The sequence below is a fragment of the Salminus brasiliensis genome, chromosome 11 (genome assembly GCF_030463535.1).
Source record: "Salminus brasiliensis chromosome 11, fSalBra1.hap2, whole genome shotgun sequence".
Lineage (NCBI taxonomy): Eukaryota > Metazoa > Chordata > Actinopteri > Characiformes > Bryconidae > Salminus > Salminus brasiliensis.
The window spans coordinates 39957028-39981490 of record NC_132888.1 but is presented as its reverse complement, the minus strand read 5'-3'; the positions used below and the strand labels follow the sequence as shown (position 1 = coordinate 39981490).

At 46.9% G+C, this 24463-nt stretch overlaps 2 protein-coding genes across 2 annotated transcripts in view; one reads left to right on the top strand and one right to left on the bottom strand.

Annotated features, from left to right (window-relative positions):
- The first annotated feature begins 323 nt into the window (after nt 1–323).
- Nucleotides 324–10115, top strand: cep57 (centrosomal protein 57). Its single transcript, XM_072690864.1, has 10 exons — nt 324–512; nt 3701–3848; nt 4908–5072; nt 5203–5324; nt 5533–5727; nt 6693–6788; nt 6971–7054; nt 7289–7521; nt 7928–8072; nt 8442–10115. The coding sequence occupies exons 1-10, from the start codon at nt 471–473 to the stop codon at nt 8652–8654; spliced, it is 1443 nt and encodes a 480-aa protein (XP_072546965.1). The 5' UTR covers nt 324–470; the 3' UTR covers nt 8655–10115.
- The window catches only part of pde2a (phosphodiesterase 2A), a 25892-nt gene continuing 10755 nt past the window's right edge, over nt 9327–24463 (bottom strand). The window contains exons 8-17 of the mRNA XM_072690948.1: nt 24159–24229; nt 22988–23110; nt 22703–22790; nt 21414–21461; nt 19610–19684; nt 19027–19126; nt 18340–18452; nt 16451–16489; nt 16076–16182; nt 9327–15327 (exon numbers count right to left, since the gene is read on the bottom strand). Coding sequence (XP_072547049.1) covers nt 15093–15327; nt 16076–16182; nt 16451–16489; nt 18340–18452; nt 19027–19126; nt 19610–19684; nt 21414–21461; nt 22703–22790; nt 22988–23110; nt 24159–24229 — 999 coding nt within the window. The 3' untranslated portion in view covers nt 9327–15092. The remainder of the gene's footprint in view (nt 15328–16075; nt 16183–16450; nt 16490–18339; nt 18453–19026; nt 19127–19609; nt 19685–21413; nt 21462–22702; nt 22791–22987; nt 23111–24158; nt 24230–24463) is intronic.

Below are 24463 nucleotides of genomic sequence, written 5' to 3'. Positions count from 1 at the left end.
TTCTTATCGACATAACCGGTCTATATATAGATATGCAGCTATGATCAACACACCCGGACACACCAGGTCCAACAGTGTCCAGTGACATAGTGGGTTTTTTTTGGAGGGGGGGCATCTGAGCTTATTTTTTTATTTATTTATGTACTTTTGTGTTTATTTTATGCACATGCTATATATATATATATATTTAACATATATTTATCATTTTGTTTCATGTGTAAATGTAATATTTTAATATGCACTGTTTTTTTTTATTGAGTCAGTGCCGGACTTTTATTTTGAAAGGGGGGCTTTTACGCTGCCCTTCTTCCTGCTCCTGGTCCGGTGCAGGTTTCGGCGGTAGGGCAGTGTTTCCTGGCCCTTGTCTGCCCCTCGGCTGGTGGGATGTGAGCGGCTGTGAGGAGGGAGGGTTCCGGGCTGCAGACGGAGCTGCAGACGGAGCTGCAGACGGAGCTGCTGAGCGCGGTTTAATGGAGGCTGCTGCTCAGTCTGCGGCCGCGGGGCGCGAGAAGGTAGGTTCGCGCTCATCAGCGCCTGCTGCTCGAGCGACCAGCTGCTTAGCAACGCAGCAGAGGCTCCACGATACGATACGATCCCGATCCGATCCGATCCGATACATTTCAGATACGACTGATCCGATTCCTCTCAGAGATCAGGCCTGTGATCCCCGTGGTTACTGATCTGTGAGACAGGGTTTAGAGCTGGGCTTCATTAATTAATTATCAGCTAATTATCAGTACTTTATTACTTTTAACTGCTTCATAATTACATTATAATAATATTAATAATAATAATACGTGTCAGGCATGTATAAGAGCCGTGACTCCTAACCCTTATAGCTGGCGTAAGAGCCGTGACTCCTAAACCTTATAGCTGGCGTAAGAGCCGTGACTCCTAACCCTTATAGCTGGCGTAAGAGCCGTGACTCCTAACCTTATAGCTGGCGTAAGAGCCGTGACTCCTAAACCTTATAGCTGGCGTAAGAGCCGTGACTCCTAACCCTTATGGCTGGCGTAAGAGCCGTGACTCCTAACCTTATAGCTGGCGTAAGAGCCGTGACTCCTAACCCTTATGACTGGCGTAAGAGCCGTGACTCCTAACCCTTATAGCTGGCGTAAGAGCCGTGACTCCTAAACCTTATAGCTGGCGTAAGAGCCGTGACTCCTAACCCTTATAGCTGGCGTAAGAGCCGTGACTCCTAACCCTTATAGCTGGCGTAAGAGCCGTGACTCCTAAACCTTATAGCTGGCGTAAGAGCCGTGACTCCTAACCCTTATAGCTGGCGTAAGAGCCGTGACTCCTAAACCTTATAGCTGGCGTAAGAGCCGTGACTCCTAACCCTTATAGCTGGCGTAAGAGCCGTGACTCCTAAACCTTATAGCTGGCGTAAGAGCCGTGACTCCTAACCCTTATAGCTGGCGTAAGAGCCGTGACTCCTAAACCTTATAGCTGGCGTAAGAGCCGTGACTCCTAACCCTTATAGCTGGCGTAAGAGCCGTGACTCCTAAACCTTATAGCTGGCGTAAGAGCCGTGACTCCTAACCCTTATAGCTGGCGTAAGAGCCGTGACTCCTAAACCTTATAGCTGGCGTAAGAGCCGTGACTCCTAAACCTTATAGCTGGCGTAAGAGCCGTGACTCCTAACCTTATAGCTGGCGTAAGAGCCGTGACTCCTAACCCTTATAGCTGGCGTAAGAGCCGTGACTCCTAACCCTTATAGCTGGCGTAAGAGCCGTGACTCCTAAACCTTATAGCTGGCGTAAGAGCCGTGACTCCTAACCCTTATAGCTGGCGTAAGAGCCGTGACTCCTAACCCTTATAGCTGGCGTAAGAGCCGTGACTCCTAAACCTTATAGCTGGCGTAAGAGCCGTGACTCCTAACCCTTATAGCTGACGTAAGAGCCGTGACTCCTAACCCTTATAGCTGGCGTAAGAGCCGTGACTCCTAAACCTTATAGCTGGCGTAAGAGCCGTGACTCCTAACCCTTATAGCTGGCGTAAGAGCCGTGACTCCTAACCCTTATAGCTGGCGTAAGAGCCGTGACTCCTAACCCTTATAGCTGGCGTAAGAGCCGTGACTCCTAACCCTTATAGCTGGCGTAAGAGCCGTGACTCCTAACCCTTATGACTGGCGTAAGAGCCGTGACTCCTAACCCTTATGACTGGCGTAAGAGCCGTGACTCCTAACCCTTATGACTGGCGTAAGAGCCGTGACTCCTAACCCTTATGACTGGCGTAAGAGCCGTGACTCCTAACCCTTATGACTGGCGTAAGAGCCGTGACTCCTAACCCTTATGACTGGCGTAAGAGCCGTGACTCCTAAACCTTATAGCTGACGTAAGAGCCGTGACTCCTAACCCTTATAGCTGGCGTAAGAGCCGTGACTCCTAACCCTTATAGCTGGCGTAAGAGCCGTGACTCCTAACCCTTATAGCTGGCGTAAGAGCCGTGACTCCTAACCCTTATGACTGGCGTAAGAGCCGTGACTCCTAACCCTTATGACTGGCGTAAGAGCCGTGACTCCTAACCCTTATAGCTGGCGTAAGAGCCGTGACTCCTAACCCTTATGACTGGCGTAAGAGCCGTGACTCCTAAACCTTATAGCTGGCGTAAGAGCCGTGACTCCTAACCCTTATGGCTGGCGTAAGAGCCGTGACTCCTAACCCTTATAGCTGGCGTAAGAGCCGTGACTCCTAACCCTTATAGCTGGCGTAAGAGCCGTGACTCCTAACCCTTATAGCTGGCGTAAGAGCCGTGACTCCTAACCCTTATAGCTGGCGTAAGAGCCGTGACTCCTAAACCTTATAGCTGGCGTAAGAGCCGTGACTCCTAAACCTTATAGCTGGCGTAAGAGCCGTGACTCCTAAACCTTATAGCTGGCGTAAGAGCCGTGACTCCTAACCCTTATGGCTGGCGTAAGAGCCGTGACTCCTAACCCTTATGGCTGGCGTAAGAGCCGTGACTCCTAACCCTTATGGCTGGCGTAAGAGCCGTGACTCCTAACCCTTATGGCTGGCGTAAGAGCCGTGACTCCTAACCCTTATAGCTGGCGTAAGAGCCGTGACTCCTAAACCTTATAGCTGGCGTAAGAGCCGTGACTCCTAACCCTTATGGCTGGCGTAAGAGCCGTGACTCCTAAACCTTATAGCTGGCGTAAGAGCCGTGACTCCTAACCCTTATAGCTGGCGTAAGAGCCGTGACTCCTAACCCTTATAGCTGGCGTAAGAGCCGTGACTCCTAAACCTTATAGCTGGCGTAAGAGCCGTGACTCCTAAACCTTATAGCTGGCGTAAGAGCCGTGACTCCTAACCCTTATGGCTGGCGTAAGAGCCGTGACTCCTAACCCTTATGGCTGGCGTAAGAGCCGTGACTCCTAAACCTTATAGCTGGCGTAAGAGCCGTGACTCCTAACCCTTATAGCTGGCGTAAGAGCCGTGACTCCTAAACCTTATAGCTGGCGTAAGAGCCGTGACTCCTAACCCTTATAGCTGGCGTAAGAGCCGTGACTCCTAAACCTTATAGCTGACGTAAGAGCCGTGACTCCTAACCCTTATGGCTGGCGTAAGAGCCGTGACTCCTAACCCTTATGGCTGGCGTAAGAGCCGTGACTCCTAAACCTTATAGCTGGCGTAAGAGCCGTGACTCCTAACCCTTATGGCTGGCGTAAGAGCCGTGACCCTCGTGTCTGTCTTGTGTGTAGGAGGTGCTGACGGCGCCCTCTAGAGGCAGAGTGATGTCCGACAGCGCGTCCCTGACGACCTACGCTGAATATCCCGCTGGCCGACCCTTCATCAACACACGCTCGCCACGCAGACCTGTTAAAGCTTTCCCAGAGAGCAGCAGCGGAGGTAACACACACACACACACACACGTAGATCAAAGGTCCAGGTGGGGTGTTAACAGTCCTAATGGGGTGTCCTCATTGGAGAAGCCCAGACCTCTAACCTTCAGTGTATGCTTGCGGGGCCGGTGACACCTGAGAGCCCCGACACACTCCGGCGCTCGGCTCATGCTGGAGATCTCCTGCTCTATAGGACGGTGGGGGTGGGATGGAAAAAAGAATGAGGACAGGAGGAGGAGGAGGAGGAGGATGGTGAGCGCAGGGTGAATCCACTGACACCTGAAATGCTCGCGGTCACCGTGAATTATTTAGCCTGTGCGCCCGAGCGTAGGTGGGTTGAGTGCAGTGGGGTAACAGCGCCCTCTGCTGGCCAGCTGAGCTGCATTAACTCTCACACTGGGATTGGGTGGAACTGTGGCCTGATATTATTATATCCACTAAATGGACAAATGTATTGGGACGCCTGCTCATTCAGTGTTGATCCGGTCTCTGCTGTCCAGGGAAGAAGCCTTTCTATACTAGATTTTGGAGCAGGGCATTGCTGTGAGGATTTTTGATTGAATTCAGCCACAAGATTACTGTTAGTGAGGTCAGGTCAGGTCCCGTCCACTGGATGGAGCTCCACCACCATCATTCCAGAGAACACAGCTCCTCCACTGCTCCACAGCTCCTCAATGCTGGGGGGCTTTATACCCCTCTAGCCCACGCCTGGCATTATTAGGCAGCATGGTGCCAATAGGGTCATGATGTTGATCTGCTCCAGAGAGTCCTATTCTATTGGCAGTACTTCTTCTCTACAGGGACTAGATAAGCTGTGTGTGCAGTTGCACATCTGTGTCAGCAATGGGTGCAGCTTAAAGCAGCTGAATGCATTCAGTAGAAGGGGTGTCCACAAACTTGTGTACATTGATTGGCTGGACCACCACTCACATAGTATCTAGACATCACTGATCATGTGGTCAGAAACTGACCAACCGTGGAGATATGAATTACATAAAGGAAGTGTGTGTGTGTGTGTGTGTGTGTGTGTGTGTGTGTGTGTGTGTGTGTGTGTATGTGAATATAGCAATCCTCTCGGCGCTGAAGAACCTGCAGGAGAAGATCCGCAGGCTGGAACTGGAGCGGAGCGAAGCCGAGCTGAACCTGCAGAAGCTCTCGCGAGAAAGCTCTCACACACACGTCCTGGAGCGAGAGCGCGAGAGCAGCCATGCAGAGAAACCAAGGAACCAAGGTTCGACTGTGTTCAGTAGTGTGCTTTGATCTGCTGCTCTATAAATATATATATATTTGGGTTGTTTTCATCTGTCTCTCTCTCTCTCTCTCTCTCTCTCACATGCGCACTCTTGCACGCTCTCGCGCAGATCTGGTCTCTCAGTTGGCTGCAGCCCAGGCCAAGTGTTCTTTGCTGGAGAAGCAGCTGGAGTACATGAAGAAGATGGTGAGGAGCACCGAATCTGACCGGACAGCTGTCCTCAAACGGCAGGTTTGTCCTTGTAGAAACACACACACACACACACACACACACACACACACACACACACACACACAGGTTTTTGTTTTTATATCTGTGTGAGATTATGGTTCTATGACTTCGATCGTGTGTGTGTGTGTGTGTGTGTGTGTGTGTGTGTGTGTGTGGGGACCTGCGAGGCAGAGTGTATGTAATTATGATGTGTGTCTGTCCGGCTCAGGTCCGTGTGCAGGAGGCAGGCTCGTCGGACCCGTCTGACGTCCGTGTGAAGCTGGAGAAGCTGGACATGCTGGAGCAGGAGTACCAGAGACTGACCCTCACCCAGAACGCGGCCGAGGCCAAGATCAGAGCGCTGGAGAGGAAACTGCAGGAGGAGGAACACCAGAGGAAGCTGGTTCAGGACAAAGCAGCACAGGTTTGTGTCTTCTCCTCCCTCCTTCCCTTTCGTCCCTCCCTCCTTTTTATCCCTCCCTCCCTTTTATCCCTCCCTTTTATCCCTCCCTTTTGTCCCTCTCTCCCCTCCCTTTTATCCCTCTCTCCCTCCCTTTTATCCCTCCCTTCCATCCCTTTTATCCCTCTCTCCCTCCCTTTTATCCCTCCCTTCCATCCCTTTTATCCCTCTCTCCCCTCCCTTTTTTCCCTCTCTCCCTCCCTTTCGTCCCTCCCTCCCCTCCCTTTCGTCCCTCCCTCCCCTCCCTTTTATCCCTTCTTTCCATCCCTTTTGTCCCTTCTTTCCATCCCTTTCGTCCCTCCCTCCCCTCCCTTTTATCCCTTCTTTCCATCCCTTTTATCCCTTCTTTCCATCCCTTTCGTCCCTCCCTCCCCTCCCTTTCGTCCCTCCCTCCCCTCCCTTTTATCCCTTCTTTCCATCCCTTTTGTCCCTTCTTTCCATCCCTTTCGTCCCTCTCTCCCCTCCCTTTCGTCCCTCTCTCCCCTCCCTTTCGTCCCTCCCTTTTATCCCTCTCTCCCTCCCTTTTATCCCTCTCTCCCTCCCTCCCTTTTATCCCTCTCTCTCTCCCTCCCTTTTATCTGTCTCTACCTCCCTTTCGTCCCTCCCTACCTTTTGTCCCTCCCTTGTTTCTTGCTTAGTGTCTTGCCAATTCAGTCTTTCTGTTTATCTGTCTGTGTGTCTATCTAGCGGTCTGTCTGTCTCGCTTTTTCTATCTGTCTATCTGTTGGGGGGGGGGGGCAGGCAATGTTGTGTAGAATTATTTATTATTATTTTATTTATTTTATTTATTTTATTTATTTTTATGTATTTTTGCCAAACTGTTCCTTAAAAGCTGAGATCACTTCAAGCCACCCAGCAGCCAGTAACTCCTTACTCAATACTATTCTGCGAGACTCTCCTGATCCTTGGTCTGATTGGTTGTTCGGCAGTTACAGACGGGCCTCGAGGCCAACCGTATCCTGATTCAGTCGGTATCGCCCCGCCTACCCAGATCATCAAAGAGCAAACAGAAGAAAGGATCAAAGGTATGCAGTATCTAGTGTGTGTTCTGACCGAAGTGTCCAGAAGGTTTTTGTTTGGGGGGGGGGGGGGTCATGTACTGTACAGCTAATTATTGGCTCCTTTGAAGTTGCAGTTTATTCAGTTCTGATCTTGGATTGATTGATCTTGGATTGATTGATCTATCTATTTCCTTCTCTTTTCCCAGAAGCCCCTGCAGCAGGAGCAGCAGTCGCTCGCACAGCCGCATTACAGACTGAGCCTAGGGGACGTTCCGTTTGTGGCGGGGACGGTATGATCGCACCTCTACTGTACTCTACTGTACTCTACACAACTCTACACAACTCCACTGTTCAAAAGTTTGGAATCAGCACTTCAATAAATATCCAACCAATCAGGTTTTAGATCAGGGCACCAACGAAGGTTCCTACGTCCTTCAAAGCCCCCTGAAATCTGACCGTATGATTCTGACTCTAATGAGCTCGTCCCTCTCTCTCTCTCTCTCTCTCTCTCTCTCTCTCCACAGTCTACCGGGGCGAGTCACTCCGTCCGTGCCAACGTCCAGCACGTCCTGCACCTCCTGAAGCAGCACAACCGCCAGCTGTGTAACGACCGCGTGCTCGGAGACATGCCCCTAGCCAATGGGAAAGGGACTTCAGCGTGTCGCTCAGGGAGTAGCTCCTCCTCGTCTTCCTCCTGCAGCGAAGAGCTCTCGGACCTGCTGCTCGCCCTGCAGGACGAGTTTGGGACCATGAGCTTGTGAGTGAGGTGGTGAGGTTTCCGCCACGTAACTCCAGATTGTTTGAGCTCAGATGCAGCTCTTCGAGGGTCCTTTTCTTTCCCGCCCATAGGAATGCATTCAGATGTGTCCACAAACTTTTAACCAAAAATTCAAACTTGGTTTTTAACAAAACCAAAAAAGGGTTTGTCGGAAGCGGAGTGAACGCAGGGCTGAAGAGTGCTAAACTTGCTAATGTGGCTAGCTTACGTTTACACGGCGGCTGTGGGAAAGGTGCTGCTGGCGCCCTCGTGTGGTGCACAGGTGTAAATGTGACCGGAAACTGACCGCTCTGTGCATTTTGTAGTTTATCAGTGGGTCTCAAATAAGAGGAATTTTTAATTGTGTGTGTGTGTGTGTGTGTGTGTGTGTGTGTGTGTGTGTCAGCGAGCACCAGGAGCTGGGTAAGCAGATCCAGGCATGCCGATCCGATCGATTAAGGCAGGATCTGGAGAGGGAGATGGAGAACCTGGTGAAGAAGATGGAGGGAAAAGGAGAACAGATCTCCAGCGTCCGGCGACACCAAGCACTGGTCAGCTGCTGACTGGACTGGACTGGACTGACCTCACAGTCTTACTCTCAGATTTTTTTTTTATACAGGCAGAAATGGGGGTGGGGTATATAGAGTACACATCTGTTTTAGACACACCCACTGACGACAGCAGTGACCAACGAAACTGTCCAGCGGATCAGATTTATGCTCTACAGTGGGATGAAGGAACCTCAGGACATTTGGGCTCTCTGGTAGCTTTCCCCAAGCAAGGTCTCAGACCTTCATTAGCTTGTTGGGGCTAGTAGAAGATATCTCGACCTGGGGGTGTCCAAACTTCTGCACCCCAGATTTGTTGTAGCGTAATCTTACAGTACTGTCTTAACACCAACTCTCCTTCTCCACCTCCAGATGGAGAAGTTGAAGAAGCAGTCTCGCCGGCGGAGTCCCGGTGGCGGCGAGGTGAAAGTCACGACGACGGTCAGCACCCGCGGCCGTGCGGCCGAGCCGGTGAGGGTAAGGCCCAGGACGGGGGGACGCAGTAAAGACAGCCTGCGCCTGCTCAGGGACATGCGCTCCCTACAGACGTCCCTGCGCTCCGACCAGGTGTCCTGGGACTACTGACACTCAGCCCCGCCCTCCAGCTACGGGATACCGCCCCACTCTGGGAGAGCGCGTTGGATTGGACTGACCGGGCCTGTTGACTGACTTGGACCTGGAAGATCGGACCCTGACTGCAATACAACAGTGAAAATGCTGCGGTCATTCGGGCTTGTGTGTGTGTGTGTGTGTGTGTGTGTGTGTGTGTGTGTGTGCGCACCATATCATCAGCCTGTTCTGTGCTGTTTCTCAAATGAACGGTCCAAGCTTGTATCATGACCTAATGATAATCACACTGACCGAACGTTTGTCCACTCATGACAAATACAGATGAAATGAATCCAAATGAGCCGTTAGTCTGCTGTCCAGTGAAAAACACGTATCTCCATTTTGGTCGGGTTCTATTTTCTCCATCATTTGGACCCTGAAGCTGCTTCTGAACACTGTGTAGCTCATTCTGGACAAACAGACCAATAGAAATGCCACAGAACACGGTTCCACTCCTCCACAGCCCAGCGCTGGGGTGCTTTGAGCCCCTCGCTGCTGCCGGACCTCCCTAACTCCGCTGTGTGCGACTTTAAGGGTTTAAACCGGATCGTTTTTGTATAAAGTATTTATTTCATTTCAGTTTTTTTTTTTTTTTGACTTTACTTCAGCGTCAGGAATAAAACCACGCCAGATCAAACCAGTCGTTTGTCATTTTAAGAAATTTATTTGGATAAAAATTCACTTTTTTAATTCTTTTTTTTTTTCTTTTTTCTTTTTTCCTGTTATATCTGGCCTTTCCCCAAATTTCAAGGACAGGATAGATTTAAAGACACAGTCCAACCTGTACAATATCTACACAGGTGCTGTAGGTCAGTATACACCTGAGGCCACGACGACCGATTAAGACCAACACTTCACCCCTTACTACAAAATAGAGCCGAAATGAACCCACCACCTCCACCACCAGTCCCACCTCCACCTCGAACGATCGCTTTTAATTCAAACTCGTCAAATTCATTTTATTAAGGACTTATTTCTGCTGTTTCTGTTTGGGCAGGATGTGTTGATCTAAATGGCAACTGAGTTTCTTCTTTGTTTTTTTTATTAATTGATTTATTTAAAAAATTTGTCTGCCTCATTTCTTTTACTGTCTGCAATAACAGTGTAATTACTGATGCATACAGCTTTTATCCGATGATATGAACTGCTTGTATGGTGGAAATTTAATTTTATTAAACCAAAACTTAGTTATTAACCATACTGAGGACCACTGACCCCCAGGTTCCAGTCCAATCTGTCTGCAGAATGCCAAATTATTAGTTTTCTAAATCATGCATCTGAACTTTTTTTTTTTTTCCCTTAAATTTTTTTAAAACCAATTTCTTTCTGATTTATTGTTTTTTCTCCCTTTATTGTTTTTTTTTTTCATGTGAATTGAATCAGTTTAATCCAAAAAGGCCTCTGGGTCACTAAAATTAAGAAGAAAAAAAAATAAAATAAATAAGACCATTGATAGTAAAGAAAGACCAACACTGTCGTTACATACTGTTTTTAAATAGATAAAATAACTTTTCTTCCTTTCAACTTTGTTTTTTTTTTAATTACATAGAATAGAGAAACATATTTCTTTCAATTTCATATTTACAACGTAATATCGTGGTTAGAAGAAGAATTTTTTTTTTTTAATGAGAAATAAACAGCATTCTCCGAAATTACGGGGTTGGCACAAAAGAAAGGTTTTGTTTATAATGGAAGGGAAAAGAAACAAAACAAAATAAAATAATAATAATAATAAAAAAATTTGAAGGGGGGCGGGGTTCATTTCCACCTACAAATACAAACAAATACGAAAAAAATCTAGCGGTTAACGTACGTGTAAAAAGTAATAATTTAAAAACATTGTTATTATTTACACGCTGTAACAGCGGTCAAACTCGGTAATGCAGGATACGGCGTATTGCACAAGAGATCGGAAAGGCAGAAAACAGCGGCGGATTTGTGAGGGCGGTCCGAGTACAGCATGGAGAACAGCATGTGTAGGAAACACTGTATGAAAGCATCGAAACAATGAAGATTCAAGTCAACGGCCAGCCAGAGTTTACATGACCCCACCCACCCCAACTACCACCCCCCCTACCGTTGAGCTACCTGGATTGGATACAGTAGAAATCAATAGAAAAATGAGTACGCTCAAGCCAGAATCGGACCCGGTTCCTGACTGGAGTTCAGTCCTGAACTAAGCTCTGAACCACTGACCGGGGATTTTGTCCACTGGAAGTCTCTGACCAGTCTTCAGTGGTTCCTTGACTTGGACAGTCCTGCGGTTCTGGGAAAAACCCGCAACTGTTACGTCAAAGTTAAGCAAAGGTTCCAACTCTAAAGAACCATCCATTAAAAAAGGTTCTTCAGGGGTTCCTCTTCGGCAGGGGTGCCCAACCCCAGTCCTGGAGATCTCCCACCACCCTGCAGAGCCTAGCTGCGACTGATCCTGGTAATCCAGGAATGCAGGAGTATTAGAGTCCGGGTGATCGGCCTCCTTCAGGACCAGGACTGGGCATCCTGATTCTGCAGCAGGGTCTCCAAACTGCTTCTGGAGAGCAACCTTCCAACAGGTGTTGGCTCCAAGCCCCTCCCCATGTGATCTCCAGCTGATCACTGCCTTCTTCTGAAGTGGTTGGATACAGGGGTTTGGGTGGGAGTAGAAGCTTGCAGGAGGGCAGCGCTCCAGGAACAGGGGAGGAGACCACTGCCTTCAGCATGATGGTTCAAGAGGTCAGAGGAATATGGCTCACGAGTGGTGCAGGAACTGAAGTTCTCGGCCCAGTGTTCAGCGTGTGGAGGTTGTAGAATAGCCTGGATTCTGGCTTGGAGATACAGTAGTTACATTGCAGATGGGAAGCTGTGGTGATGGCCATGTTAGCAGAGGTGAGAAAGCGTTAGCGCTGCTTTAGCCGAAATTGCAGCTCAGGGATGGCTTTCAGCTTCCAGATTGACTCGAATATCTGGAGCTGAGCTTAAAATTCGGAATTATTTTGCTTTAAGGACGTCTGCTGATAGAAACTGGTCGAAAAGCTGGTCTACAAGCATGACCAAGCTAGACCACCACTATGACTAAACCTGACCATGCTGGTTGACTGACAAGACCAGTATTACTAAGCTGGTCAACTATGAAGACCATGCTAGTTGACCATGACAACCAGCAAAACCAAGCTGGTCGACCTGCTTAACCAGCAAGACCAAGCTGGTTGACCAGCAAGACCATGCTAGTTGACCAGCAAGACCATGCTAGTTGACCATGGCAACCAGCAAGACCAAGCTGGACACACACAACGCACTATGCTGGTCAAGCGCTGGTTTCCCAGCTAGGTTTACCAGTATAGGGTATGTTTTTGTCTGGATGACCAACGTTTGAACAACCTCGGCCATCAAAGGCCAGTTTAGACCATCTGAAACCAGCTAGCAGCTGAAGTTGGTCTTGAGCTGGATCTGTTATCAAAAATGTCAACCGGACTTTCCTTTCTCTTCTGTTCTTGCGTCCAGGCTCTCGGCAAACATCTTTCACACTTTCACACCTGTGCTAACACGTCTGGACGCACATTGGGTCAATCCATGTAGCTTCAGAATATCTCTCTCTATATATATAATTCTATTTTAATACAGTGTTCATTTTCTTCTCATCTTCACGACCACCTCAGGAAGGCAACACTTACTTGATAAGGCAAATCCATATTTATACATATTCTGCCAGCCTGAGAAATAAACCTCTTCACATGCCTCGACGACGGGCCACGTAGCCCTTAATATCCCCCGCAAACATGGAGTACGCGCAATCGCTACGCCTCCGCGAAGTCAGTGCAACATTCCCCTGTAACCAGTGGGCCGTAGTGGTTGTGCCTCCCGTTGTGGCATGTCTTCTGTTTGCTATTCCTGGTGTCGTTGAGTCGAACGCCAACGCAAACGGACATCTCGAGACGACGTTCTACTTCTACGTCTTTGGGTCAATCGCAACAAACACTGCAGCAGAGTGACACTGGTAGGTAGCCAGTGTTTGAGGGTCACTCCCGTGTTACCCCTTCCTAACCCGTCCTTGTTTCCCTGTTTCCGTAGGGTACTTGACGAGGAGACGTCGAGGTCATTTGAAAGGTTCTTCAGGGTTTCTACTCTAGCACTCTAGCCCAAGTCTGCTCCTGGAGATCTACCACCCACCTTCCTTCCTTGTCCCGGGAATGAAGACCTTCAGGTTAGAAAGGTGGGCTTGGGACTGGAAGGTCACCGGTTTGATCCCCTGGACGGGCAGGAAGTGTTTCGACATTCACAGCTGAGGTGCCCTTGAGCAAGACACCTATGCCAGGATATGCCAGGCCCTCACACTAGGGGGCGCCCTAGTAATGCAAGAGCTAACACCTGACCACATGGTCAGTTAAAAGGCTAAATTGTAAAGTTTGCATACAGAAAGCCGCAAATTCACGGCTTTATCCTTCTGGTCCTCGTCCTCTCCCGGAAACCGGTTTTGCAGCGCCCTCTAGCCCTCTGGCTGTCTAAACTCTGGAGGATTATTGGCCAAATTCATAAACAATCAAATCTGATCAGGATCAGCTCTCCTGTTTCCCAAACAACTGCTCCTTCTCTACGTTCCTACATTCCTGCTCATCTCCTCCATGTTCTTCCATGGTAGGGAAGGTGGAGTTGGACTGGAGGGGGAGGACGCACCGAAGTGTCCGATGTTCATTTATGAAATCGTAGTGTTCTGGACTAAATCTACCAGGATCTACCAGGGGAGGGTTCCCTATAGGAGGTCCAGGGGTTATTCCTGCCCTGCGTCCAGGGATTCCGGCCACGACCCTGACCAGGACCTGGTGGATAAGAGAGTAGACTCTCCAAACCCGATTCAACGGCAAGCTGTCTCGCTTGCCAGAGCCAGTGCCTCATTTATATAAATGCCTGTGTGTGTCTTGGGAAGGCAAATGGGGCCCGAGCTCTTTGGCGGGATGCGCAATCAAGAAAACTGAATCTGAGAGAACGTCGGGACGGAAGTTCATCGCAGACGATTCGAGGATGTCTTTGTGTAGCTGGTTCGGGAAAGGCCCGGTCAGAAGGGAGGAGCTGACAGTGAGGTTTGCTACGATTGACCCTTTAAGTGTTGTCTCACAGGGGCTGAAGCTATGGTGAAGAACGAGGCGAGGCGAGGCGAAGGCTACACAAATAAATAAACAAAGGAAATAGACAATGTAGCGCTTGTAATGGATGAAGGGCAAAAACCATTGCGCTGTATTTAAAGGTCCAAAACTTTTCCCTGAAATGTAAACGCCAATTCAGAGTAGGTTTAACTTGTGACGCTCTGTTCTGGAGAAGTCTGAAAATTCTGTCTGATGCTAGGGTCATCATTTTCCATCAATAGCTCTGACGTAGCGCCAGTCTTTTAAAGGGTAAACGTACTTTGCGTATTCCGTATTTTCACATTTGACGTCTTCGTTATCTTCGTCAACGTTGCGCATAAAGCTGATTTTGGGTTGTAAATAAACCACGCCTACCTTTACCATGTTTACAGAACCTCGACTCCTGGCTGCCATAGTAGTCAGCACTGTAAAATATTCAGGGTGGGCTTCTCTACACCGAACCAGTTCACCCCAAACCCACTCTGAATGACTTGGTCTACACAGCAGTGACTGAAACGTCCAGATATTTTTGGCACAATTATGGAATTCTTAGCTAATAATAATAATCAAATGCAAGCCAAGAAAACTAGCCTAGCTTAAATTTCCAGATCATTCTAGCTGGATTTGCTGGGTGAGGACGTGTGTAGGCAATACCAGGTGGGCTCCAGTGGCTTGATTGTCATAACAACATTTGTCAAACAAAAGGGACCCCAAACAAATCGAACCACTCCTTGCTAGTGCGTTTGCATGTAAAACCGACCAGCTAGCTAGCAACAGTAACATTTTTACATATAGAAAGAAAAACAAAGTCCTAATATTTATAAATATTTTTGTTTTTGTCTTCTGTACAATATTTAGTAGAATATTTAGAGGCGACTTTATGATGTTTACAGTAGGACAGAATATAAAAAACTGAAACCACGACGCATGAGGCTTATTTGTTCAGCTATCAAAATGAAGTTGACTTTACGGAACATTCTGAAATGTTTTTTTTTGTTTGTTTGTTTGTTTTTTTTTTTGGACACGCTTTACGAAAAAACCATGAGGCTACACCGATCGTTCCACGACTCGCCCTACGACAAGTGAAAAAGTCCTTTTTCACACAAATGGTTTGAATGGCTGGAAATGACATCATTAGCTGCAGCATATCAGTCCCGCCCACAAGCTCCAGTGTCTCAACTCCGACAGGCTCCCGTCTCCGCCACGTAGCCGCCTTCCGCGACGGAAAACCGGCTTCCGACTTTTCTCCAGAGAGAATCGTAGGCGTGAAACCGTTTAAATGGTGAGATCTCGGTGGTCAGCAGGGCCACCTCCGGGGTCACTGGTCTCTCTTGCAGCAGTCGTCGTCCAGGCAGCCGTTCATGCGGTGGATGTCGTCCCCGAACGCACCCTGGGCCTGCATCAGCTCGTACTCCTCGTCCAGGAAGTCCAGCGAGTTGTTGCTGGGCAAGCCACGGATGGTGAACTTATGCGAGACTTTGGACCACTGCTCGCGGTTGGCCGCCACACGCTCGAAGAGTTCGGACGACCGGGGGAAAATCTCCTGCAGTAGTCTGGCAAGAGGGGCGGTGACAAAGTTGGCAAAGTGTTATCAAATATCATGTCATAATCAGGGGTGGGCGTGGCTATTTAAATATGAAAAGATTCAGTTGGTCTAAATGTCTAGTGATTTATTTATTTATTTTTTATTCGTTTAGTTCATTCAGTGTTAATTATTTTTAATTGTAAATTGTTTGAATATTTTCATAAATTTTCTTATTTCATTATTTATTTTTGTATTATTTTATACACATATCTTTTAATACAATTATTTTAAGAAAATATTCACTCAAGCAACTGATACTGCAAATAAGCTGAGTTAAAAAGAGTATATAAAATATTTCATATTATTTAATATAACAGATTTCTACATTAAGTTCCACAAGATATTGTTCCTTAGGTTTAACTATTATGATTATCCTGTTTTATATTATTATTATTCATTTTTTTATTATTATTATTAATAAATTAATAAATTGTTCTCCAAACGTTTTGGGGAAAAAAGTAATACTTCCAATATCAAAACTGAGCAAATCATTAAAAAATGTGTAAAATAAGCAGAAAATATTCTATTCAAGTTTGTTTGCTGAAGATTAGCTGAATTTTATTTCATATTTATTTGTATATTATTTGCTATTTGCTTGTTTGAGTGTGGGTTTGTTTACAGCTTGCTATTATTTATTTGTAATTATATATGTTGCCCAGGACTAAAATATATGACACTATATTATTTACTGGCTCATTAAACACATGGCGACTCACTTGTAGATGGGCATGGCGATGTGTTCCATGAAGCTGATCTGTAACTCAGGGATGTAAGCCTTCTCTCGGTCCATCATCTCACTGGGCCTGTTCCCCATGGCCTTCTCCTGCACACACACACACACACACACACACACACACACACAGGATTAGAAATGTCGTAAACATGAACACACACCTCCACTGAACTATGTGAGTAAAGGGTAAAAGGACACGTCTGATCATCCTCTAACGTACTCCTCTGAAAAGAGCTCGACCGTTACGCCCTGATTTTTCACGCATCGCCTTTGAATCTACCGAATCTGTCGACCAGGACTAATTCTAAAGCAGTACACACACACACACACACACACACACACACACACACACACTTACCAAATCACCCTGAGAGAAGAACTCTTTGTAGATCAGCTCCTGGAACACAGAACAGGAGTGTGAAGAACATCATTCAGTTTAGAAAAAATAACAGAGCACTGGAAACTGACGCTGAGGTTAAAGGTCACGCTGGTCACACTTCACAGTCCTTCAGTACCTAGTTCATTTTTTTCTATGAATTATTCAGTATCTACTATAAATTATTCAGTATCCACTATGAATTATTCACTATCCGCTATGAATTATTTACTATCCGCTATGAATTATTCACTATCCGCTATGAGTTATTCAATATCTACTATAAATTATTCAGTATCCACTATGAATTATTCACTATCCGCTATGAATTATTTACTATCCGCTATGAATTATTCACTATCCGCTATGAGTTATTCAATATCTACTATAAATTATTCAGTATCCACTATGAATTATTCACTATCCGCTATGAATTATTTACTATCCGCTATGAATTATTCACTATCCGCTATGAGTTATTCAATATCTACTATAAATTATTCAGTATCTACTATGAATTGTTCAGTGTCCGCTATGAATTATTTACTATCTGCTATGAATTATTCACCATCCGCTATGAATTATTCCCTATATGCTATTATTTAGTATCCACTATGAATTATTCAATAACTACTATGAATTATTCAGTATTTATTCTGAATTATTCAGTCTCCACTATGAATTATTTGCTAACTGCTATGGCTAATTCCATACTACAACTAATTCAGTGAATTATTCTATACCCACTATGAATTACTACCAGTTACGAATTACTCTACGAACCGCTATGGAAGTAACATTCACGTCGTGCTAGGAGCTGAAGAGTGAGCCCTGCAGGGGTTAAATATGAATATCATATTCAGCACTTCAGACTGCAGAGTTTTTCCAGTTGATCTGAGGCTGAACTCTGGAGATCGTCCCCGGCGATGTTCTGCCAGCTCTAATGCAGCTATTTTCAGTAATTGCTTGTTTTGGGTGCCATTTCCACTGGCAGCTACATGCCCATGCCGCCCTGTTTCACAGCTTTGGATCATGAGCAGATACTTTCTTTCTCCACACTCTCTTCATTCCACACTCTGGCACTGGCGCTTCTTCGTCCCATCTGTCCGGACGAGACAGCCCCCGAACTCTGGCCTCTGAGTCTTTACTGAGCGCTGTAGTGAGCTGTGACCTGGCCTTTCTCTCCTGGAACGTTTAAGAGTGGTTTACCACCTGGGGGCCGGCCTAAGCCTTTTTGGGGCCCTAAGCAGGTTTTCATTTGTGGCCCCCTTTTATCTGTCTAAGCTTTTATCTGTTTAAGCTTTTATCTGTTTAAGCTTTTTAAAATATGTATTTTTTATCATGATATCTTGGTGCTCTTGGGGGCCCCCTGGTGGCGTTGGGGCACTAAGCGGACCCGTAACTGGAGTATGCCTTGGGCCGGCTCTGGGTTTCCTGACTGTGACAAACCTGCTCTTCAGGCCGTCTTCCCACAGGCAGAGGTGGGTGGTAACTAGCTACCTTTACTAAATACAGGTATACAGTCAGGTCCAAAAGTATTTGGACAGTGACATTTGAACATGGGGGGGGGGGGGGGGGTCAGGTCTTTGACGATTGTTTGGACAGATGAAACCAGGATGAACTTGAGAATGGAGAAGGAAAGGAAGGGTTAATGATCTGAAGAATACCACATCATCTGTCAAACATGGTGGAGGCACTGTTATGGCATGAGCAGGCTGCCAGTGGAACTGGGACAACGGAGGACACTTCTTAAACATGCAGCCGACGCTGGTTTTTGAAGCTAAGCTAGGCATCTCCGCATCATCGCACTACCACCACCGTGTTTGACAGCGGTGTGTATGTAGCTAAATGTAAAAGGTTAAGGTTCTCACAGCAATCTTTCTGGTGGTCTTCCAGCCCTTGGTCTGATCTGAGAGGTCACAGGAGGTCATCAGCAGGCACAGGAGCAGGCTGCGGTGTGTGCGGTTCCTAGGATTATACCCAACTACAGAGGAGCAGAGACTGACAATTAGCCAAATGCTACACCCGCCAACAAGGTCACATCTTCACCTTTAAGTGTCCACTTTATCAGAAACCCTAACGATTAGAAACACCTAACGACTGCTTCCACTCTCTGGCCACTTTATTAGAAACCCCTACCTTCTGCTTACACTCTCTGGCCACTTTATTAGAAACCCCTACCTTCTACTTCCACTCACTGGCCACTTTATTAGAAACCCCTACCTTCTGCTTACACTCTCTGGCCATTTTATTAGAAACCCCTACCTTCTGCTTCCACTCTCTGGCCACTTTATTAGAAACCCCTACCTTCTGCTTCCACTCTCTGGACACTTTATTAGAAACCCCTACCTTCTGCTTCCACTCTCTGGCCACTTTATTAGAAACACCTACCTTCTGCTTACACTCACTGGCCACTTTATTAGAAACCCCTACCCTGTGCTTACACTCTCTGGACACTTTATTAGAAACACCTAACAACTGCTTACACTCTCTGGCCACTTTATTAGAAACCCCTACCTTCTGCTTGCAAGGAAGGGGCTTCTGATTACGTGGTTTACCTGTTGCCATCTTCTGCAGGTCTTTGAAGATGCGGAGGTGGTGGGCCAGATCAGTGGCCAGAATGATGTCCCTCATCAAGTCCAGCATCCTCTGGTAGTCCTAGACCAATCAGAGCAAAGGACATCATTCAGCTAACATAAAACAGCCATGCTTTCATGCCTGTATGTGTGCAGAGAACTATGGGTAACTGAGGGCCAGGACGGATACATCACTTAGGTCCTCTAAATTACTCTGAATGTAGGCTAGGTTCCAAAGTCTAGGTAGCTGATGCACTACAGTCCTTCGTATACAGTCTAGAAATGCAGCTTACCTCAGCTACCTAGGCTTTGGACTGCAGCTAAGCCCACGGGAGAGCCATCCTGTTAAAAGTTGAAGATCCTTGAGGAACCTTTTGGAGGTTCTTCAGTTAGAAGAACTGTGGAGGAACCTCTTAAGGTGCCTTTTTCTTGAAGGTTCCTCTCGAAAGCACCTTAGGTTTCAAATGGGAAGAACCTCAAAAGGTTCCTCAAGGATCTTCTACCTTTAACAGTGCAGAGCTTTGGAAAGAGCTACACCCGTAGAAACACCAGAAACATCACAAACCTTTCTGGAGAACTTCTCAAAGATGTTGCAGCCGTGTGTGTTAAGGATGGCGATGGCCTGAGCAAAGTGATGCCGCTGTTCAAAAAAAAAACACACACACACACATAAATACACAGCTGTTATTCACCAATAATAAACGGTGAGGGTGCAAGCAAGAAACACCACTAGAGGGCAGCAGCGTCCAGAGAATGACACTCTGCAGTGGTCCTACATTTACCCTTGATCCCACCTGAGCTCAAATGTTTGTGGACACCCCTTCTAATGAATGCATTCCGCTTCCATTGCTGACACAGATGTGCAAATGCACACACAGCTTGTCTAGTCCCTGTAGAGAAGAAGTACTACCAATAGAATAGGACTCTCTGAACGTATTGGCACCATGCTGCCTAATAATGCCAGGCGTGGGCTAGAGGGGTATAAAGCCCCCCAGCATTGAGGAGCTGTGGAGCAGTGGAGGAGCTGTGTTCTCTGGAATGATGGTGGAGGAGCTCCATCCTGTACTTTTGGGATGAATTGGATGATGAGGTGGGGTGGTGATCATCATCCAACATCCTGACCTCACTAACGCTTTTGATGCTAAATGCAATCAAATCCTCACAGCAATGCTCCTCTAAATTCTAGTAGAAAGTCGTCTTCTCTGGACAGTAGAGACAGTTACTCCAACAAAAGCAGGATCAGCTCTTTTGAATACCCTTGAGTTCAGAAGAGATAATGACAAGCAGGTGTCCCAATACTTTTGTCAAATAGTTTATATCTACTTTTATGGTTCATGAGCCCAAAATGTATAATTCATACATTACATGATTATTTCCAAAGGTTATGGGGTCTGTTAGTGTAGATATGCAAATGATTCATAGCATGATTCATTCTCAGGTAGATGTTTTCAACATCTTCACAAAGCAGGCTTTCTCAGTCTAGCCAGATAACGTAAGCCTATAATCCACATCCCGTCCCCAGAACCACCTTGACTCCGCAGAGTAGCTCAGCTGCAGCATGCGTTCATTAGACTAAACCCAGGCAAACTGCGACTGCACCTGCAGCTCATTTCCATGATTGCTCTTCTACGTGTTTGCAGGTTTCATTTGAGAGGAACATCGTCTGAAAATCCGAGGAGCCCGGCCTTTCTCCTGATCCCTGACACCTGATGCAACAAATTAGGGTTCTCCGCAGCATCTGAAGATTGCAGTCAGGTGTGTTAGATTAACCTTTCAAATAAAGCTCCCAGTCCGGGTGTAATCGCTCGCAGGGTGATGCAATTTTCGCTCACCCTTGATGACGCAATGGGTTCCTGCAGTGCTGCTACACGTTCCAGAAAGCCTAACAAGCCAGGAAGTCCTGCTGTTCTGTTAACGCGAGGACGACCAGACGAGAAGAGACCAGACTAGTAGGACTCTTTGGGGCTACTAAGAACATCTGCACAGTTTGGAGCACTGAAATGTCTAGAACTCCTTCTCTGGAGTACCTTTGGTTCTGATTAGCTTCAAGATGTCCACGTGGGGCCATGGACAAGATGTCCATGGGATGCCATGCAGATGCCCACCAAGGTCAGGGATGGGACCAGGAGGGGTTGAGCATGGGCCCTATCTGGAGTGTACACTGCATGAAGATGGGTTGTAATGATGGGTCCAACTGGTCCCAGTAACATCCACCCATGTGAGCCCCACATGAGCATGTTGGCTGGGTTGTTGTGGCAGAACCTCACGGATGCTTACATGGTTGGATACAATCAAATCTTTACATGTTCTTGATTTTGAAAGAAACCTGTCCACAAACTTTTGGGGTGTGTGTGTGTGTGTGTGTTTACCTCCATAACAGATCCCTCAGAACTGTAAAGGGCTGCCAGAACGGATTTCTGAAAAACAAATCAAACAAGCCTCTTGTAAGTGTTTGATAAGACGACCCTAATCAACCCCACCCACTCCATCTAACTGCTGCCTTCAGAGGTCTTTGAGTGGCTGAAGGAAGTGTCCTCAATTTGAGGTTGTAGGTGAAGCCTACAAGAAGACCGACCTCCAGAAGGTGGGTTGGTGTCCACTCAATGACCTCGCACCTCAGTCTCGAGTGTTGAGACTCTTGGGTATGAGTCTGAGTCGAGTCTTAAAGATCTGGGGTCTGAGTCTGAGTCAAATCTTAAGTCTCTGGGTTGTGATTCGAGTGTCAAGTGTCTAGGGTGTGAGTCTGTGTTGAGTGTTGAGACTCTATGTTGTGAGTCAGAGTCGAGTCTTAAAGGTCTGGGGTCTGAGTCTGAGTCAAATCTTAAGTCTCTGGGTTGTGATTGGAGTGTCCAGTGTCTAGGGTGTGAGTCTGAGCCAAGTGTTGAGACTTTAGGGTCTGAGTTAAATCTTAAGTCTGAAGGGTGTGACTGAAGTGTATAGGGTGTGAATCTGAGTCGAGTCTTGAGACTCCTGGGTCTGGGGATTCTGAGTCAAGTGTTAAGACTTGGGTATGAGTCTGAGTCGAGTCTTAAAGATCTGGGGTCTGAGTCTGAGTCAAATCTTAAGTCTCTGGGTTGTGATTCAAGTGTCAAGTGTCTAGGGTGTGAGTCTGAGCCGAGTGTTGAGACTCTAGGGTCTGAGTCTGAGTCAAATCTTAAGTCTCTGGGTTGTGATTCAAGTGTCAAGTGTCTAGGGTGTGAGTCTGAGCCGAGTGTTGAGACTCTAGGGTCTGAGTCTGAGTCAAATCTTAAGTCTCTGGGTTGTGATTGGAGTGTCTAGGGTGTGAGTCTGAGGCAAGTGTTGAGACTCTAGGTTTTGAGTCTGAGTCAAATCTTAAGTCTCTGGGTTGTGATTTGAGGGTGTGAGTCTGAGTTAAGTGTTAAGTGTTAAGGTTTTGAGTCGGAGTTGAGTCTTAAAGGTCTGGGGTCTGAGTCTGAGTCAAATCTTAAGTCTCTGGGTTGTGATTCGAGTGTCAAGTGTCTAGGGTGGACCCGACTACACCTCATTACACTGCAGTTAGAATGAGGCTCATTGGTGTACATAAGCGTCTATTACTTCTTATTAACAGAAGTAGCTTCGTAGCTTCTGAAGCGAATCTTCATTTGGTTCAAGGGTTAAAAAAACAGTAAGGTGCCGCCGCCGGACGCTCTGAGCTTACCGAAGCCACCTGGAAGGAGTTGTTTGTTCCTCGGTGGTCCAGATCATGGCACATGCAGGACACGAAGAGAGCTAAAATCTCTATGTCCCTGCAGAGGAAGGGAACAAATTATTCAGCTGCACGGGTACCAAAAAGTCCAAAAGTATTCAGACACCCCTACTATTCTAGCATCTGAGCTCACTGATGGTCTCAGCAATGAATGAAATGCTAGATGATCGGGTGTCTACAAACTTTTGGACACAGTGTTGGTGTACAGTTCACTTGTGTGTGTGTGTGTGTTCTTACTCGAGGTAGTTGGAGAGCTCCAGGTTCTTGTAGAGCAGGTAGCAGAAGTGTGACACGGAGAAAGCGTGCATCCAGTTGTGGTAGGGAGGGTCCCTGTAGCCTTTCTTCACCATCAGACAAAACCTGCACACACACACACACACACACACACACACACACACACGCTATATTCAGTATTGGTGATATGACCCAAAAATGCTGGGTATTGTAGTCTGCACTGCTGTTATTAGGCCCCTTTGTTGGCTAACTAGCCCATATACTCTCCTCACTAGAGCAGGCTAGTTAAGCTAGCGCTTTCCTGGCTCATCGTTTGGGAACATCGTTTATGTGTTCCGGGTCCGACAAGCTCAAAACACACTGACTTACCACCCCGTCACGCCACATACATGAGGAAATCAGATTTTTTTACATTGAAAATGATATTTTAAATTGGTTAGCATGTGCGCTAGACCCGGATCCTGACCACAGGAAGAGCTACGGATATTTTAGCATGACATTTATACCACCCCGTAACGTTTTACTGTGAATATGGATCCTATGTTTGAATAAACAGGATTTCATGCCGGAGGTAGGGATGTCCCGCATGTGTACGCCTGGTCCTCTGTCCATCGCCTCTGTGCTTGTGTCCAGCAGGAGTTGTCCAGAGGGAGGCAGTGAGACTTGCTCAGTTATTAACTCAGCAGAGCTCCTTCTGACGCCGGACCACGAGGCACAGGCCGCAGGCCCAGAGGCGGTTGCCAGGTAACGTTTGCCAGGTTATTAATAAATAAAGCCAGAAAGCGTCTTCATTCAGGCTGACCGCCGAACCGACTGGCGGCGAGGGAGAGGGGTTAGAGGGGGTGGGAAAGGAGGGATCAAGGGAGGAAGGAAATTGTTAAAGTTTAAAGAGAACATGCTGTCAGACGGGCCGAGGAACCCGCGGTCAGAGGAGAGGGAGGAGGTGGACAGTGTCTAACCACTCTAATCTAACCACTGTGGGGGGGTCGTGAGGTGAGGTGAGGTCAAATCCCAAGTCATGCCGCCGGGATTGCCATCAGCAGCCGGAGTCAAAGAGGGCACAATTGCCCGGGCTGATTTCTCATGTATCAGAGGACACGTGTTTCGGGAGCATTGATATATATATATATATATATATATATTTATAGATAGAGAGAGCGAGAGAGAGAGATACCTTGCTAGAGTGTGTATGTCAATCTTGTAGGTGTTTATAAAGCCCATATCCTCAAACATGCTCAGGATGCCCTGCAAACACAGAGAGAAAGAACGATTAAACATTTCACATTCCAGACACACCAGCCAAAAGTTTGTGGACACCCCTTGTTATCGCTAGTCATAGTGGAGCAGTGAGCTGGAAACTAAATACCTGCAACTCTGTAACTGTTTTATTTTATTACATTTGTTACTCATTCATTCATAGTTTAGATTCTGTATTATTATTATTCTAATTATTTTATTATTACTTGCATTATTTGTATT

Coding starts and splice junctions, on each gene's coding strand:
- cep57 (XM_072690864.1), top strand. CDS start 471: ATGGAGGCTGCTGCTCAGTCTGCGGCCGCGGGGCGCGAGAAG. Junction 5,325..5,532: donor CAGCTGTCCTCAAACGGCAG/GTTTGTCCTTGT, acceptor TGTCCGGCTCAG/GTCCGTGTGCAGGAGGCAGG. Junction 7,522..7,927: donor GAGTTTGGGACCATGAGCTT/GTGAGTGAGGTG, acceptor TGTGTGTGTCAG/CGAGCACCAGGAGCTGGGTA.